The sequence below is a fragment of the Acanthopagrus latus genome, chromosome 8 (genome assembly GCF_904848185.1).
Source record: "Acanthopagrus latus isolate v.2019 chromosome 8, fAcaLat1.1, whole genome shotgun sequence".
NCBI classification, from domain to species: Eukaryota; Metazoa; Chordata; class Actinopteri; order Spariformes; family Sparidae; genus Acanthopagrus; species Acanthopagrus latus.
This window is the reverse complement of record NC_051046.1, coordinates 19,137,844-19,155,120: the sequence shown is the minus strand read 5'-3', so window position 1 is coordinate 19,155,120 and position 17,277 is coordinate 19,137,844. Positions and strand designations below refer to the sequence as shown.

At 40.4% G+C, this 17,277-nt stretch overlaps 1 protein-coding gene across 5 annotated transcripts in view; it reads left to right on the top strand.

Annotated features, from left to right (window-relative positions):
- Window positions 1–16,067, top strand: part of LOC119024189 (alpha-1,3-mannosyl-glycoprotein 4-beta-N-acetylglucosaminyltransferase C-like) — a 51,846-nt gene extending 35,779 nt beyond the window's left edge. For all 5 annotated transcript variants that reach the window (XM_037106713.1, XM_037106715.1, XM_037106717.1 and 2 more), the window contains 3 exons: window positions 13,904–14,046; window positions 14,146–14,293; window positions 14,673–16,067. In XM_037106713.1, coding sequence (XP_036962608.1) covers window positions 13,912–14,046; window positions 14,146–14,293; window positions 14,673–15,838 — 1,449 coding nt within the window. In that variant the 5' untranslated portion in view covers window positions 13,904–13,911 and the 3' untranslated portion in view covers window positions 15,839–16,067. The remainder of the gene's footprint in view (window positions 1–13,903; window positions 14,047–14,145; window positions 14,294–14,672) is intronic.
- Window positions 16,068–17,277: the final 1,210 nt, after the last annotated feature.

Below are 17,277 nucleotides of genomic sequence, written 5' to 3'. Positions count from 1 at the left end.
GTGAAACAGACGCTGACAACCTCTGCTTCCAGTAACTTCACACCACTGCTGTAAACACATTCCAGATAAACTATGAATATTTAATCTTAATGATGATCAATGCTGTTGAGCATGTATCAGCTACTGACAACAGGATGAATCAAATCCACCAAACCACTGTCTTGGAAAACATCTTAAAGGGTAACTTGTCAAACGTCTTTCCATGTTGCCTGCACCCAGAGCTTCCCACTGATTAGCTGGCAAAAGCCAACTGAGTGTTACCAACCCGCCAAACTTTTGCTGATTCTGAGGCTGTTGTTCAAACAGCAGATTTTACATGTGGTATAGAAGTCGGATCAAGAGAAAGATCTGTAACGGGAGGAAGTTTGTGAACAGCCTGCAATTGCTTCCAGGCGAGCCAAAACTAAGCTCCGCTCAACAGACAGTACTTTGCTCACCAGCAGGAAAGTTGAGAGCTTACTGGTTGCTCTGAAGGGAATACCACAATCCCCCTTCTTCTCTGTTTTCTGAGAGTCAAAATTGAAAAAGTCATGTGAGAAGCCTTGTGAAATCTTGATCATCAATCCCAAAAAAAAGAGGTCCTAAGCTGCTCTGTGAGAAATGTCATAAGATATCATGTGTCTTAAAGATTTGGACGCCAAAGACAGGCTTCATCAAATCCTGCAACCTGGTATCACACCAAAGCTCTTATCCACCGAGTCAGTCCGGGGTGTCGTGCTAATTGTTTAAATACTGGGGCACACCAAAGACATGCGTCCCTGCGTGCACAGGCACGTGTGACACGTGCACAGGCACGTGTGACACGTGCACGTATACAGTAATGTTATGGTTACTATTTAACAACATAAACTGAGGGGAAAAAAATTATTCTTAAAGACTACTGGCATCTGTTGAGATGGAACTTCAACTAGATTATGCAGACTGTGAGCACTTCATTTCCTCACTTCCTCACAGAAAAAAATGTGGAGGAGCGGCACTCTAGCAGCACTATGGGTACAATATGATGTAAAAGTCATGTTTTGCCTAAAAAAGCTAGTAGTCCCACCACATTTACTGGTAATATAATGTGCAGTATCTATCCTCAAACTGCTCTCAAAGAACCAAATTAATTGGGGGAGAATAGCCGGGGTCATCTCGGCCTGAAAACTGCATGTTAACATAAATCTTAGCCGAGCCACATTTCAAGAACAGGATGTGAGTCAATCCAGCATACATAAAGAAGTTACAGGTAGACATTCTGCAGAGCCACACACACCGATATCTGCTGGTTTGATGAACAGTAAGTAGTAAAACAAAGCTCTGAGAGTGTCATTATATGGTCAGCATTCAGACACTGATGACCGTGGATCATCTTTTTCATCACGTGAACTGTCAGGTTTGGTGGTGCTCTTTATCTGTAGTGGTTATTGTCCTCCATGAAAGGTCCCCACCTCTCTGCACCATTTTCCCAGAAAAGTTATTCTGATGTTTAGAACAGCAAATGGAAAATCTCCACGAGCCGCAGATTGAATCAATGCTTGGTTACATAAATCACTTGTGGGAGCTCGAAAAACTAAGTTGGAAAATGTTGCAGATTATTACGTTAAGCACTCATAAACCTGGAAGCAAAACAAACAAGCTGTGAGTTCATTCTGCTCTCCTTCCCATTCACAGCTACATCCCACTGGATCAACCCTGACCCTTTGAAGGCTCTTTACCGCAGTTTTGACGGAGGAGCCGACATGGCTGTCGACGATTGTGGCTGTAAATTGTGCTGAAAACTCGTGCTTTCAAAACTTCATGCTGTTTCCTGCCAGTACGATGCCATTTTCCACTTACTTATACAAATCAGACCCCTACAGCTGAAGGTTTTTTGTCGTGTGGGCTGTCGAGTCTTGTTTTGATCGCCGCCTTTGCCTGATATCAAGTGTTTGAAGTGAAAGTTGCATCACTGCCTCCCCGCTGCGATTCCTTGTCTTCCCCCAGCAACAAAAGAAATCACTGCTGTCACTGAGAGACTCACAACTTCAATTAACTCTGTTTTTTTCTTCCTTTTTACTGCCACTTTCTTCCATCTTATATTAACAGCGTTAATGAGACGGTAAAAGCTCCTTTCATCTGTTAACGGGCTGATGTTTTTGTAACTCGCTAACTACAGATCACTTTTCTATTCCTCCTCTATTTGCACATGATACAGTTTTCTTACTCTTTTCGCTGATTTCCATTCACTGATTTCACCAACGTCAAGTCGGCACTTCATTTTGTCAGTGTTCAGGTGAAGGTTGATTTGCAAGAAAGTCTGCACTGCACTAACTCATAGGAAGGAAGAAACTTGTTCCATGCACATTTGATATTGGCTGTAATAGATTATACAGCTAAAGCAAATTCCAAAAACTTGCCAAGTGATTTTCATCAGGTCAACCAGACATTTTCTACCTAACGTGTCATATCAAGTTCACACTGCATCTTTGTGACCTGATGTTCATATCAGGAGCTGGAGGGGATGGTGGTGGAGTTTGACTGGAGTCCCAGACGTTTCAATATCTGTAAGCAGGATACCACCAGACAAGCTTAAGGAGACCTCGGGGCAAAGAATAGCCGTGCTTGTGGCGACAAAAAAATAGATATTGTTGAAATGGAGTCGGGACACCTGCGGCCGTGTTTGTGATGACAATAACGCGTGCTTTTAATGAGGCGGCACGACATTTCCAGCTGTGTGACCAAAAACAGGTATTTAAAGCCAAAACAGGATCTTTTCCTGACCATAACCACATGGTGTTGGCGCTTAAATCTTACCACTTCATAAGTTGCGCTAGTTTCGTCAAGTCTAGTGCGACCATGACATTGACATTTTTTATTTTACCATCAGCCTCAACTGTATTTTGTGTTTGCGTATGACAACTTGGTTGACATCGTTAAACTGTATCGTTAAACGCGTCTGTTGTTTGCAGAAACATTAACTGCTAACATTATATCTTATATTGGTGGGAATAAACTCACTCTCAGCTCATCAGCTTTGTCACCCTGCTCTACCCTTGACGACATAACGATCCAAAAGCACAGACTAAACGTTAACACGGAAATCTCATGTAAAATAAATAATATGTTATATTTGTTCCAGCTTTGGCAGTATCGCTGATACACTGCTCCTCTGTCTTTAAACAAAACATTTTCATGAAGAAAAAAAAAAAACACAGTGTTAACAGCCAGATATCAAGGCTGAGGCAAGATTTTTTATATATATATTTTATTAAGGGTTGCTGCGAGTTTGATTGAGGTGCTGGAATGCAATCTCCAGGCCAGAATTAAAGATGATGCATGGATCCAGACTCAGTGGAAAATGTTGATAGAGTTCAGAGGGAGCGAGCTGTGGAATCATCAGTGAGTAAATAGCATTTCTTCCAGAAGAAAGCAAATCTTTTTGCTTCCTGCTGGGAGTTTTACCGACTGCATCTCTGCCGCGTTCGATGTGTTTACTTATTCATCAAGGTGGAGGGGGCCAGCTAGTTTCTCAGACTCCAGGCTCCAGCAGTTACCCTCTTCCTGCTGTTGGACAAGAGGGGCAAACCCGATTAAAAATGAATGAGAACAGGCTCGACTGCGACACTTGTGCCAAATACTCATGCACCCACGTTGCGTGTTTGGTTGTCGGCATGCAGAGCTGATGCGTCTCTCTCAGCAGAGACGGGATTGAAGTCGATGTAGCATCCCACCCTTGTTGCAAAGGTTGTTCCAAAACCAAAGTTTTAAAAATTAACCCATGACTGCGCATGTTTTATCCAATTAACAGACAGGCCACAGTGGCGTATCTGATATCTCTGTATTGGTGCAGTCATTGTTGCAGAGTGGGTTCAGAACAGAACTCTCACTCAGGAAACTGGGTTTGGTATCTCATTTGGAACATTTTGTAATTACACTGTCCATTTTCCTTTCAGTTTAATGTCACTGTTTAGTTTGAGGGAAACAAAAGGTTCTTGTTGAGGTTCATGTTTTGGGTTTAATGGTCCCTTGTATAATGTTTAATGGGTATTTTGAATAATAACTTGTCCAATACATGTGTTTTTCCAGTCTTCTTCCCCAAGTCCCTAGGCTATGATATTAAATGTGATATGCCGGTTTCAGTGATGGTCCCCAGGCAACATTAACTGTGATGTTCCAGGAACAACAACAACATCATTACAGTGATATCAGGTTACTTAAAGGTGCACTCTTTACTTTGGGGAATGAAATCTTAATCAAGAAAGATCTTAAGATGTATTTTTTATGCCTCAACAAACTCTCTTTGTTTCTGTGACTGAATAAACAAACTATATATAAACGACAGGTATTTCAAACAAATCATGATGGTTTACTGAACCTAGCCAAGTGGTTTTTTTGGTGTGCAGAAACCAGCATAAGCACAGCGTTGTGACGAGAGATAAATAAAAAAATACGACCAAAGTTATAACATAAAGAAACTGTTCAGTTTCTGTGGTTTAGCAGAAATCTACTCAGCTAACAAGTGTTCAGGCGGTTGGGTTGTTTGTTCAGTTTTATCTTGGGTCCTCCTTGAGTAATGACATGCAGTTGTATATCGGAAAGGAAATCAAAACCATGAATGTATAAGGCAGATCTGGATGCAGCGTCAGAGGCAGAGCCGTGTTCATTTCTGTGTAACTGTGTTGAATTAGCCTGAACGCCTGCCACACTTGAATATTTGAACACAGTGACTACCACCTCTTACTATGTAACGAAAGGTTTTATAAAAAGGCTAGTGGCTTAAGTTGTTTTTTGTCTGAACTGCTGTTCAGGTCAAGAATTAAATGTCAGGTCCACATTTAATTTTGTTTCATATCACTAAAACATGTTATTTGGACAGTGTTTGGTAAATCCTGCCATGAAGTCTGTTCAGCTTCATCTCCTTATTTATTGAGTGACGTCTGGACAACAGTGTAGAGCTGACTCCACTGAAAATAAAGACACAAGGTTACAGAAGGGATGTATCCTTGAAAGGTGTTAATATTTTTCATGGTCAGTTCTGCAAAATTCGACATATCTTAAAAGCATCATTCAGATGAAATGGCACACACACACACACACATCCCTGCTCAGCAGAGTCCATGTGGGTTTGTACACTGCTTGGATGTCAACAGGCAAATGAACAATGTTGTTTACCAAATGGCTTTGTTGTTGAACACACACAGGCTTATTAAAATGGCATCTCATTAGAGGCCCTGAGTAGCCATTTTCTAAGAGATTAATTGCATTTTCGAAAGCATTTTCTCTTCATTATTATTCTGCGTTGCATATGGATTTGCTGTGACTGTAACAGCCCTACATATTCATAATACAGGAAGCTTAGAAACGGTTGGGAAACGAGCCAAAGGCGGAGCTGTGTTGGTGAGCAGACTGTTGCTGAATTTCAAACACAAGCTTTTCTGCTCAGTATGTAAAAAGAGGTTCAGTGTGTTTTCTACTAAATTAATGAAATGTCCAACAGTATATCTCTCACTGCCCATTCACACTGCTGGCCTGATTTGCCTTTTGTCCAAACTCTGACTATGCAAATGTTGAGGTACATGGTTTTTTTTTTTTTTTGAAACATTTCTTCAGAAAGCATCGGATCAACGTATGAACATTTATGTGAAAAGTGTTACACCAATCAAGTGCTGAAGTTTTGCACATCTTTAAATAAGATTCAGTTCAATACTGTATAAAATACAACCCTTAACCCTAAATGCTGAGATGAGCATGCTTAACCTTTTCAGTTCAATTCACATTATTGACATGGAAATTAACAGAACAATGTCGCCAAACACACACAACACAAAGGATAAACAGCTATGCTACAACAGGCCACCGCACACTGGTGTCTGAAATACCATTTAGCAAATGTAATTTGATTCATAAGCTAACTTAACAAATTCGGTTTCCATCACAGATCTGCATGTAGTTTGTCCAAGTGGTGTTGCTGTAGCTGTCCAAGATGGCGGACATGCCTGCACAAAGCTCCATGGTCCAAAAAGGCTTGACTCATTTCACTGTCATAACTGGAGCAATTTGTTCCGATAAAGGATAGCTGATCGCTAAACTGGAAATCAGCCAGCTCAGGTTGGGGGAAGTCTCTAGTGTGAATGCTCTATGGGCTGCACAACACAGGATATTTGAGTATTTTCTTATCCATGAACCACTGAGCACCTTTCATGGGTATGAATGGGCTGAACGTCCTGAGAGCAGCATCTGTCCCAAATTTCATGGCAATCAATCCAAAAGATGTTCAACCAAATAAGTTAAAACCTTTCGAGGTGAGTAAGTTTAATAAGTCAGTATAGATTCAGCTTTTGGACACTATGGATGTTTTCACACTGTAGTTATAGTTTTTTAGATAACTAGTATGAAACACAGTGTGTGACCATCTGACACTGCCCTCCCTAGAGCCATAGTCATTAAGAATGTCTGAAGTGCTTTTAAAAATTAAAACTAACTAGAGACCACTTGAACACCATCACTTTACCAAATTTGTATTCAATTATTCACCATATGAAAAAAATCTGGACAGCTTAGAAAATCTGTCCCTTATTATGTTTTTCTTTTCATTTTTGCACTTTGTACTTCAGTCAGCCACACGCATAAAACACTGAAATGCATAAAAAATGAGCCATGAAGAACTCAGCAAAACATCTGACTGCAAAATAACTGAACTGAAAAAAATGACCCAGATACGAATTTCAATAAAAAGTCAAAAGTCAACTGAACTGCAAGGCTCTTATTCAGTAAAGCCCAACTTCGGTTTGCCCTGAGCAAGTTTGAGGCGTTTCCTCTTCACTGTCACTTTTCACTGTTGCCCTGCAGCTGTGCGACAGTGTACACAGTATATGCTCTAATAGCCTGTGGATCATGTTCATCTGCTGGCTGTGACAGTCAGCTTCACAGCAGACAAGACAAAAGAGAGCTTTTTTGTTGTGTTTTTTGTGTTTTGTTCACCATCTTCGAGCATGATGGGAAAAAAAAGAGAAGAAGCCTGGTAAAGAGCAGAGATCACGCTCGTCAAATATATTATTAGCTTAAAAAGATAGAAGCCGTAAATCTTATTCAAGGCATGTAAATGAGCGTGCTGTAATCTTTAATATTATTTAGCAGATAGAGGCCTTGGGACAACACATTGTTCTCATCAAAGCCACCAGACTACATTGACAAAAGCAGTAATTTTACCTTGCAGATCATCTTGAAACACTAGAATAAAATGCACCCAAACCACCCTGGTTTATCTTCCCACTGTTCCAACGATGACCAACTTCGGTTTGGTTGAAATAATGAAGTTATTCTTGAAGATATTATGACTCTACATGCTGTTTATCTCCGCTGTACATTAGTAACGCATTCAGCTTGGTAAGGAGCTATTTCTTTGACCTGCTGACTGCTTGAAGGAAAAGTCTCGTTCCCAACTCATCAGATAACGATGCTCTGGGTTTCCCAATTAATCAAAAACTTGCACTTTGGGATGGTGGCTGACTCGTCCCACAATATCCCAAAACATCAGTTTTTGACGAGTTGGGAGACCCAGCGCTTGAGAAGTTGGGAAGACTCAAAAATCACCTTTAATCATGAGCTTGCCAGCATCCCTGCAAACACTACGTACCTAAAACATTGAGTAAAATACTCAATAGACAGTTTGATGCTTTCAGTTGAATGTGAAAGCCATCAGTTGAACACTGCTCACTGCCATCTCGCTTTTACAGTGTTGTGTAGGAGGTCACACAGCAGACACGTCCTTGATCGAACTTAATACTTATATAAAATTATTATGAATATGCAATCGGTACAAAAATAATACTGTCAGCCAGGTCAATGTATCAGTCAGGCTCTTTGTTTTCCGTGAACTAAAATACATTCATCTACTGCTGCTTTAGTCCCAGAAAATATTTTCATATCATCATTATCATCATCATCATCATCATCAGTGTTGTGAAATAATCAGACCACTGTAATCAATAATCCCAGTTGCCTACAAATTGCAGCAGCACAATACTCGTGATTAAAGGAGGCTTTAGCCCGAAGCAGACATAATTCTCTCCCTGTGAAGTGTGGCACCGCATGAGGAGCAGGCCTGCAGTACATGTAAATTGCATCTGGAGTGTATTTACCTTTCAGGTCAAAGACGAACATGAAAGGCTTTCACAGTCCCAGTGGTGGCGACTGTGATGAGGATGGGCTCTCCTCAGCAGTCAGTGCTTTGACCCACATTAGCTCTCTGCCCGAGGCCCGCTGAGGCAGGATGGAGATGGAGAATAATAGCTGGATATAGTGTCTAAGACGCGCATTGTATATTAAATTATATTCATCGAGTTCCACAAGACTGTGTGAACTTCATAAACTAGAGGGGATTTTAAAAAAAAAGCCATTAAAAGCCCTTGGCAGAGATTCCCTAGCACATCTCACGACTCTGAAAAAGAACTGAAAGCATCTTACTGCAGAGGCATTATCATATTTTTGTTCAAGTTGCAGTGGACTTTGAACTCTCAAGAAATCTAAAGGAACATCACTCAAAATGGATGAGTTCAGTTCCCCTTCAAACTTCTGCTTTTATTCATACAGGGTGATACACTGAGACAAGAGCTTTCAGTTCAACAGTGTCTGTACAGAATTAAAAGATGAAACACCAGCGAGGCGTTTAGAAATGTGATTTAAGTGTGAAAAAAAGGAATACAAATTAAATTCATATGAGTTCATAAAAGCACAAATAAAGTGACACATTTGCCTTAAATAATAAACAACACGTGGTAATATTATAATATTTTCTTATTGTCATTAATTCCATGAAAAGACACAAAATCAGTGAACTGATCCCATGATTGATTGATTGATACTCTCACCTGCACTATTTATGTATGTGTGTGTATATATATATATATATATATATATATATATATATATATATATATATATATATATATATACACATTATTTATTTATTTATTCTTTTGATGCTATGCAAGATGCAATACATACATGAACAATAGGGGCAGTGTAGGGATCTTATGGGGATGTTAGGGGGCGCGGCAACAGCAGTAGCACTAATGGTGCGTTTCATTATACTCGGAACCTGGGTACAAATTACCTCTGACGCGGAAAAGTGCAACGGAACAGCCGTCCAAGTCGGAATTCCGTGTCGGAAATTTGGGCAAGATATATAAAGCTGGACCTCCTCGACATAAACACAGATGACATCACAGCAGTGTGGCGGCACACAGAGTTTACTTCATATAGTGTTGTTTGTGAAACATGTAGTGTTGATCTGTGCCCATCAGAGAATTTGCTCTATACTCCGGCTTGCAATGGAACGCACCATTAACCCCCAAAAGGGGCACCAGGCATTGAGGCCAACTTTCAGTCTGTCTGTGTAATAACATCATCACATGACGCACAGCTTACATTGTGAGAGAAGTGGTTTTAACACAGTTACAGAAAACATTTTATGCAATAAGCAAACTACAGGTCACGTTTTAATTTGAATTTGGCTTTTCACCAGAACACAAACTAGATTATTATACTGTACGTCAGTTTAGATCAAGTTGGTGCTGATAATATATATATATATATATATATATATATATATATATATATATATATATATATATATATATATATATATATATATATATTTTGGTGCATACTCACCATACTCAAGTATTTAAAACCATGGGTCTTGCACTCAGATTGACGAACATCTCTTCCTTCTTTACAGAGCAAAATCAACACATGGTCAACCCAGAGGTAATTCATTAGCTAGTTAAATTCTTCTGCGTTTATTGCGTCAAAGATGTGAGCCAGCTGTCAGAGAGATACATCACCGTGGAGTCTCATGACACTTTGTCTCTGCAGCAACAAGTCTCCCATCCATCTTTTTTATGTCTTAATTTATCCAGTGAGGGTTTTTGCTGAGAGAGCAGATCATTCTGAACGGTTACACACATTCCCACTTGGGAGCCTCCCAGTTCAACCACCATAGTCTCCTTACTGGTGGAGAATTCTTCTGCTATTACTGACGCAAATGGAGATTAAGGCGCTGTGCCGAAGGGCACCTCAATGGAAGTTCTTGAATTTATGCATTACTCATTCATTTTCCACAATCAGACTTTCACAGTGTGTAGTTATTGACTCTGAAAGCCTTCAGCTACAAGCTTGTCTCTTTTCACTTTCAGTGAGGTTTCAGCACGTCAATTTTCAAAATTACTGTTAAAATCTGAATTTTGTAGCTGTCGGTCTTCATTTAAGAATATCTTTAATACACACTGACAGGGATGTTGGAATAGATCCATGAATCACAGCAGCAAAAGACATTTCTAACACGTCTGATGTTGTTTCTGTCTCTTCTGCATCTTGTTGCCCTCACATCGAGGCAGCTTTCCTCGATGTGAGGTTTATATCTTAATGGACTGAAAATGTCGATATTGGATCACCCTGTAATACCCTGGATTATGTCTAATGCAGAGGCCTTTAAAGAGGCACTCCATGAATATAACACATGGAGATCAGTTTACTCATCATGAGATCTAGTGAGAAGAGTTATACATCTCCTTTGTGGCTCTGAAGGAGCTTCTGGAGACTCCCAGTATCCAGACTAATTGTACATTTTATCACAGAGAACAGCAGAACACAAGTTGCTGATAGCGGTGAGTAGATTTTCCTGTGTTTAGTTTTAAGTGCATTTATAGAGACGAGTTAAGCAGAAAACGACCATTGTGCTGTTGCATCATGAGGGCATCTAACCAAACATGATTGGTAGGACAAGTGATCGGGCTGTGGGCATCATCCATCCAGGGACATTTGTGTGAAGAGGAATACTTCTCAGATTTCCCTAAATCCTTCTTCTTTTGGTTGTGGTGTGTAGATGAATAAATCTTAGCAGAGCATCTCTAGGGACATCGGCGTCCCTCGCTTTGTCCAACACTCTGGCCCACACTGAACAACTTATGGTTGGATTTCTATTCATTTCTCTACCTTTCCATCTAGCACCATGATCAGGGGAACATTTTAAGCTTTCCAATACTGAAGTTAAACATACTGAAGGGAACTTTCAACTAGCCGATGCTTCTACGTGACCAACATAAGCAAGCTTTTAAAACCAGAAACTATGGGTCAGGTATGGTGGGGAGAGTCGAAAGAAACATCAGCGACGTGGAAGGAGAAAAAAATCTGAGACCTTTTCAGCTGCAGCCTTAATGTGCAATTGAAGTAAGTAATAACCCCTACTTCAGTCAGTGAATGACTGCAGTACTACAGTGCCGTAGGACAGTTTAACCTGTACCCATAAACATAATTTCTCCTCAGGCTATTGTTGAAGCTTGTGTGAATCACAATTCAGCCCAACTTTAGAGACTTGAGTTTTCTTCAAGAAGATTTACCTGTAAACCAGGAGAGCTGGGCTCGTACCAATACTAAGTACTGCTGTAATTTCCCCCTTTCTCTGTGGAATTTACATTTTTAAAAGAAAAGATTAGTGAACGGGACAAATCTCCTCTCATTTTCTGTTCTGGAGAGACTGTCGTTAATGTGCACTAGTGAAGATAAAACCCTCCAGTGGGACGCATAACATTTTTTTTTTTTTTGCCGAAACCTATTGGTATTCCCCTCTACCTGTTATTATTTTACTGGCTCTGATCTAAAATGACTTCAGTTGTAGAAATGAGCTCGCTGGGCAACCGTGCTGATAATTTGCAGAGGTTAAAAAAAAAAAAAAAAAAATAAAAAAAAACACACACACACAACTTGGCAGAGCAGCTTTGTAAACAAAAGCAAACAGACGCAACAAACGGTGCTTATTTATTCATAGACGTACCTTCATTTCCATATAAATGTATGTGACCTATGGGAGACTTGTTTGTTGTGTAGATTTAGTCAGAGAGGCAAACAAAAATCTAATTTCTTAGCAGTATTTGCACTCGCAGAGAAAGCATGTGGCCATTATTTCGCCTTGTTAGGTATTCTTGCATCTTCTCAATATCTGATTTTGTAGGCTGCTATCTCACATAATGCACCGTGTGTGAGTCTGTGTGTGTGTGTGTGTGTGTGTGTGTGTGTGTGTGTGTGTGTGTGTGTGTGTGTGTGTGTGTGTGTGTGGAGAGGCTTTTTGTGAGGACTTTCATAATATTGACTCACAGCTGTCACTGTGTTTCCACTTACTCTTGCCGCTGCATCTCTCAGGTGCCACTGTGCAGCTCTTTTGTAACAGAAACGCAAAATGTCTCACTTCTCAGGCAGACGGGAAATTCTTTTTTCTGCTAAATGGAACTCGAGCAATGAATAACACAATGACTAATGAGTTGTTTGTTGAGTTGTCGGGTCCAGCGGCAGATGCGCGGGCCTCTGCCGAAATTGTCGCCGTCACCAGGGAGTTCGTGGCTTCTCAAACCGAAGGCTGGTGTTTTCACGTTATGCAACATCAAAATTGGGGAGGGCGTCACGGGATCGATGCTTTTTAAGATGTGGTGCCAGATAGGACAGATAGTGACCAGGGTAATTCTTTTTACTTTAAAGGCTGTCAGCACTATGAGTAAACATCCGAAGGGGCTGGAGGCATTTGTTTTCTATCCAGAGATGTCGCTGGTGTTTACCAAGTTTTGAAACATCATCCGGCTCGTTTGACTGCTGCATACAAACTGAACAGATGACTGACGTTTCCCCTCGGGTGCGGTTAGATTAACGGCCGAGATGATCCATTATTAGATCCATTTTGCATAATCCGATAATAAACCTTGAAATCAGCCTTCTGTATCTCTGTGTCAGTGCTGTTGGTCACATCTGTCCCTCTGAGCACCTCATCATAACCCAATTAAAGATGAATATCCGTCAGTCTTGCGTTGTGAATGATACTTAAGGGCTGTGAGTGATGAGTATTATAATAAAAGCCATACTAGTATCAGTGTTTTGCCATCAACAATGGATTGTGTGAGTGTGTAAAGTGAGAGGAAGTATCATTGAAGTATCATCTGACATTGCATCTTCTCTCAGCTCTGTTTTAGCACCTTTTAGCTCATTGTTTTTGTTTTACAGACCACAGCTTTGTGTTGGTCCGCTCTCAACACGCTGATCACCCTGATGTTTCCAGCAAAAATAAAAATAAGCTCTGATACATACTGATGTCATACAACAGACAGGGAAAGCCAATGGCTGGTAGAGGCCTCACTATTTGATTTTTTTTACCATTCAACTGTAAATGATTTTATTTTAATGCACGATTCTCGATGTGTCCCAGTGTATCTCAATATCAGGTCCTGAATTCTTCCAGAAAATTGTATTGCTGCTGCTGATCAATTTGTCCTTTTTTTCATTCAGTTAAACATTTGCCTCTAAAATCTCAGAAAATAGAAAAAATTTCCCGGAGCCCCCAAGCCAAGATGACATTTTGAATGTTCTGGTGGAAAACTGGTTAAGGCGTACACTGACTGCACCACACAGTCCTCAGTTCAAATCCAACTTTGAACTTTGTTTGAACTTTGTTGCATGTTAAACCAGCTTTCTCCCACCCAAGCCAACCTTTACCCAGAGCATCTATATACAAAACAAGGAAAGTTGCAAATTCTTCTTCAAGAATCTAGAAAGCACTGAATTTTTATAGTGGTTCAACGTTATAGAATTATATAAATAATGAGTCTTAGTAGTCATCAAATGTGTTAATTTGTTTCTCCAAATTGACTAATTGAGTCATTAGCAGCACTATGATACTTTCATCGCTTCTTTTATCACACTCTGTTTCAGTAAAATATCAGTTCTTCTCTGATTAGTGAATCAATCCTGAGTCATGATTTAGGTGATGAGCTCTTTGTCATTCCAAGCCGTCATCTTATCATTGATATTCATGTCATTACCAAAATGTCCACAAAGAATAAATTGACTGATTTATTTATTCACTTTTCTTTTCTGTTTTATCTCTGACGTCCTGCAGCGAGAGGCATGATCCTGAGGCTAATGTGGAAGTCCGTGGACAAGATGAGGTGTTTCAGGAAACGATCCGTGTTCCCCTTCCTCGGCTTCCTCATCACCTTCCTGCTCTTTTTCAACCTCTATATGGATGATGGATATGTGCTGGTACGTTTGCTCACCTGCAAGAGGCAAAACAACAGTTACTGATCGTAGCATTTTGCTTTTACTCACTGTTCTTGTTTTTGTGATTTTCTTTTTTTTTAGGAGGCTGAAAAAAGACAGCTGGGAGAGACTCTGATGCATCCTGCGAACTCTGAAAGATACGTCCACACATTCAGAGATCTGTCTAATTTCTCCGGGACTATTAACGTGACGTACCGCTACCTTGCAGGAATTCCTTTGCCACGTAAAAGTAAGTATTTATACCAAGGTGAGATAACTTTTGCAAAAATATTCAATCACACAACAGCAAGAAATATTTTAAAGGACACATAATGTGCTCATTTTCAGGTTCATTATTTTATTTTGGGTTTGTACTAGAATAGCTTCACGTGCTGTAAGTAGCTGCTAGGCATAAACTATGCAAATGTGTGTCACATGTAGTATGATGTCATAAAGTCACAGAATTAATCACGAGTGCTCATGAAAGTAGTGTTTTCTTTGGGAGAGAGGAGCTTCTCTTGGTATGGAATTTTTTAACTTTGAAGATGCATACAAAACAATCGATACTGTAGATCTCCTTCTAAGATTTTGTTTAATCGTGAAGTGACTGAAGTGATTTCTGTTCACAGAGTATCTCACCATCGGTTTGTCATCTGTGAAGAGGAAAAAGGGGAATTACCTCCTGGAGACGATCAAATCCATCTTTGATCAGTCCAGTTACGAGGAACTCAAAGAGATTGTGGTTGTGGTCCACCTTGCAGACTTTGATCTGGTCTGGTGTGAGAACCTGGTGCAGGAGATCACCAGGAAGTTTGCTCACCACATCATAGCAGGACGTCTCCTTGTGATCCACACTCCAGAGGACTACTATCCATCTCTGGATGGGTTGAAACGGAACTATAACGACCCGGAGGATCGGGTCCGTTTCCGCTCTAAGCAGAATGTGGACTACGCTTTCCTCCTAAACTTCTGCACAAACCTCTCTCACTTCTACATGATGTTAGAGGACGATGTGCGCTGCTCCAGGAACTTCCTGACGGCGCTGAAGAAGGTGATCACCTCCAGAGAAGGTTCCTACTGGGTGATGCTGGAGTTCTCCAAGCTGGGCTACATCGGGAAGCTGTACCACTCCAAAGACCTGCCGCGTCTGGCTCATTTCCTCCTCATGTTCTACCAGGAAATGCCCTGCGACTGGCTCCTCATCCACTTCAGGGGCCTGCTGGCCCAGAAAGACGTGATCCGCTTCAAGCCCTCGCTGTTCCAGCACATGGGCTACTACTCTTCATACAAAGGAGCGGAGAACAAGCTGAAGGACGACGACTTCGAGGAAGACTCCATAGACATTCCTGACAACCCTCCTGCCAGCCTTTACACGAACATTAATGTCTTTGAGAACTATGACGCCACAAAGGCTTACAGCAGTATCGTTGATGAATATTTCTGGGGGAAGCCTCCATGCACCGGAGATTTCTTTGTCATTATCTTTAATAAATCAACTAAAATCAGCAGAATTAAAATAGTGACAGGCACAGAGGACAGACAAAATGACATTCTTCACCATGGAGCACTGGAAGTAGGCCAGAAGTCTGTGGACACTAAGCAGGGGAGGCAGTGTTCATCCTACATCACGTTAGGAGAGTTTAAAGGTGGCAGCATTGAAGTTACCAACGTGGACCACAAGATCGGCTTCGACATCGAGTGCGTGAGAATAGTCGTCACTGCCAATCAGAAAGAGTGGGTCATTATAAGAACTATCAGTTTATGGACCACGCAGCCTGTTAGTCAGAGTTTTTAAATCATCATCTGTGTGTGTAGTATTACATTTGGATGCAGTTTCTATGAGTTCATTTTGGACTACTCCTGAGAAAGGCGTGTTTCTGGGATTCACAGCAATCCATATTTTCTTGGGTTGTTCAGAGATCTGCTGTTTGTTTTCAGTGTGATGTATTAAAATGACTTATCTGTCTGGTATGAAGCCTTTATACTTATTTTTGTTTTCCTAAAGTGAAAATCTGTATATAAAACTGTTGAAACTCAACTATTATCTTGTTTTCTTTTGTCAGAGCACGTAAGGGCCAATTTTTACAGAGTCCATGCTTCAAAATGTTCTTCTGTTTCTTAGTTCAGACAATATGTTTAAAGCCTGGTCACACATGTCTAAAACAGCTGCCTTGAAATAATACTTGATTGGTGACCCAGTCGCCAAAATGAATGTTAGCTTTTAGTTAGTGCGTTTGTGCAAAATAAGTTAAAATGAGTTCAAACCAAACATCTCTTTATGCTGTGATACTACATTTATTTTGGTTGAAATTTCTATTTCTCCCCCACCACAGTGCTGTGCTTATATCCAGCGGTGTGACTCAAACTGCAGTGGGCTGTTTGGCAGCCTCGTCGGTTCTTGTTTGATCATCTTCACCTCCCGATGTGAGAGTCAGCTAAAAAGCTTTATGTGAACGTGATGAGCCACGAATACCACAAATGTCACCCTGTACGTATCTGTAGTTTGAAGAAACATTAACTGCTAACATTGTATCCTGGCCGCTGGGCTAGTGATTAGTCAATCAAAGGTTGACTAATCAATCAAAATTAGTTGCAAACTCAGTCATTTTTCAAGCAACAATGTAAAACATTTACTGGTTCGAGCTTCTTAAATGTGAAGATTTCTGACGTTTTAAACATCATGCTATTAACTGATTAATTGTAAGAGTAATTGTCAGATTAATCTATAATGAAAACTATAATTACTGCCTTGCGAACCAATCAGGCTATGAATAATGACCATAAAAGCAGAACATTATGATGTCACAGTGAGGTTGCCCTTTGACCCTTTGGATATGAAATGTCATCACTTCATCATTTTATCCTGTTCGACATTTGTGTTAAAATTCATCGCAATTATCATATGAATTGTTGCGCAATGGCCAAAAATGTTTTGTGAGGGCACAGTGACTGTGACCTTTGACCTTTGAACACCAATATCTAATCAGATCATCCTTCAGCTGAAGCGGAGGCTTGTCCCAAATTTGAAGAAATAAAATAATTGCTAGTTGCAGCCCTACTGCCCCCAAAATGTTGTAAAATAGAATAACAAACTGAGAAGAAACAGTAATTCAGTCTCATTATCAGGGTGACAATTACAGGAAGTTATTCAAACAGAATCAATCCAATCAACAGTTGCCTTTCGTGGACTGAGTGTGAAAGTGAATGACGATGGGTTCAGTGCTGCACCAAAGA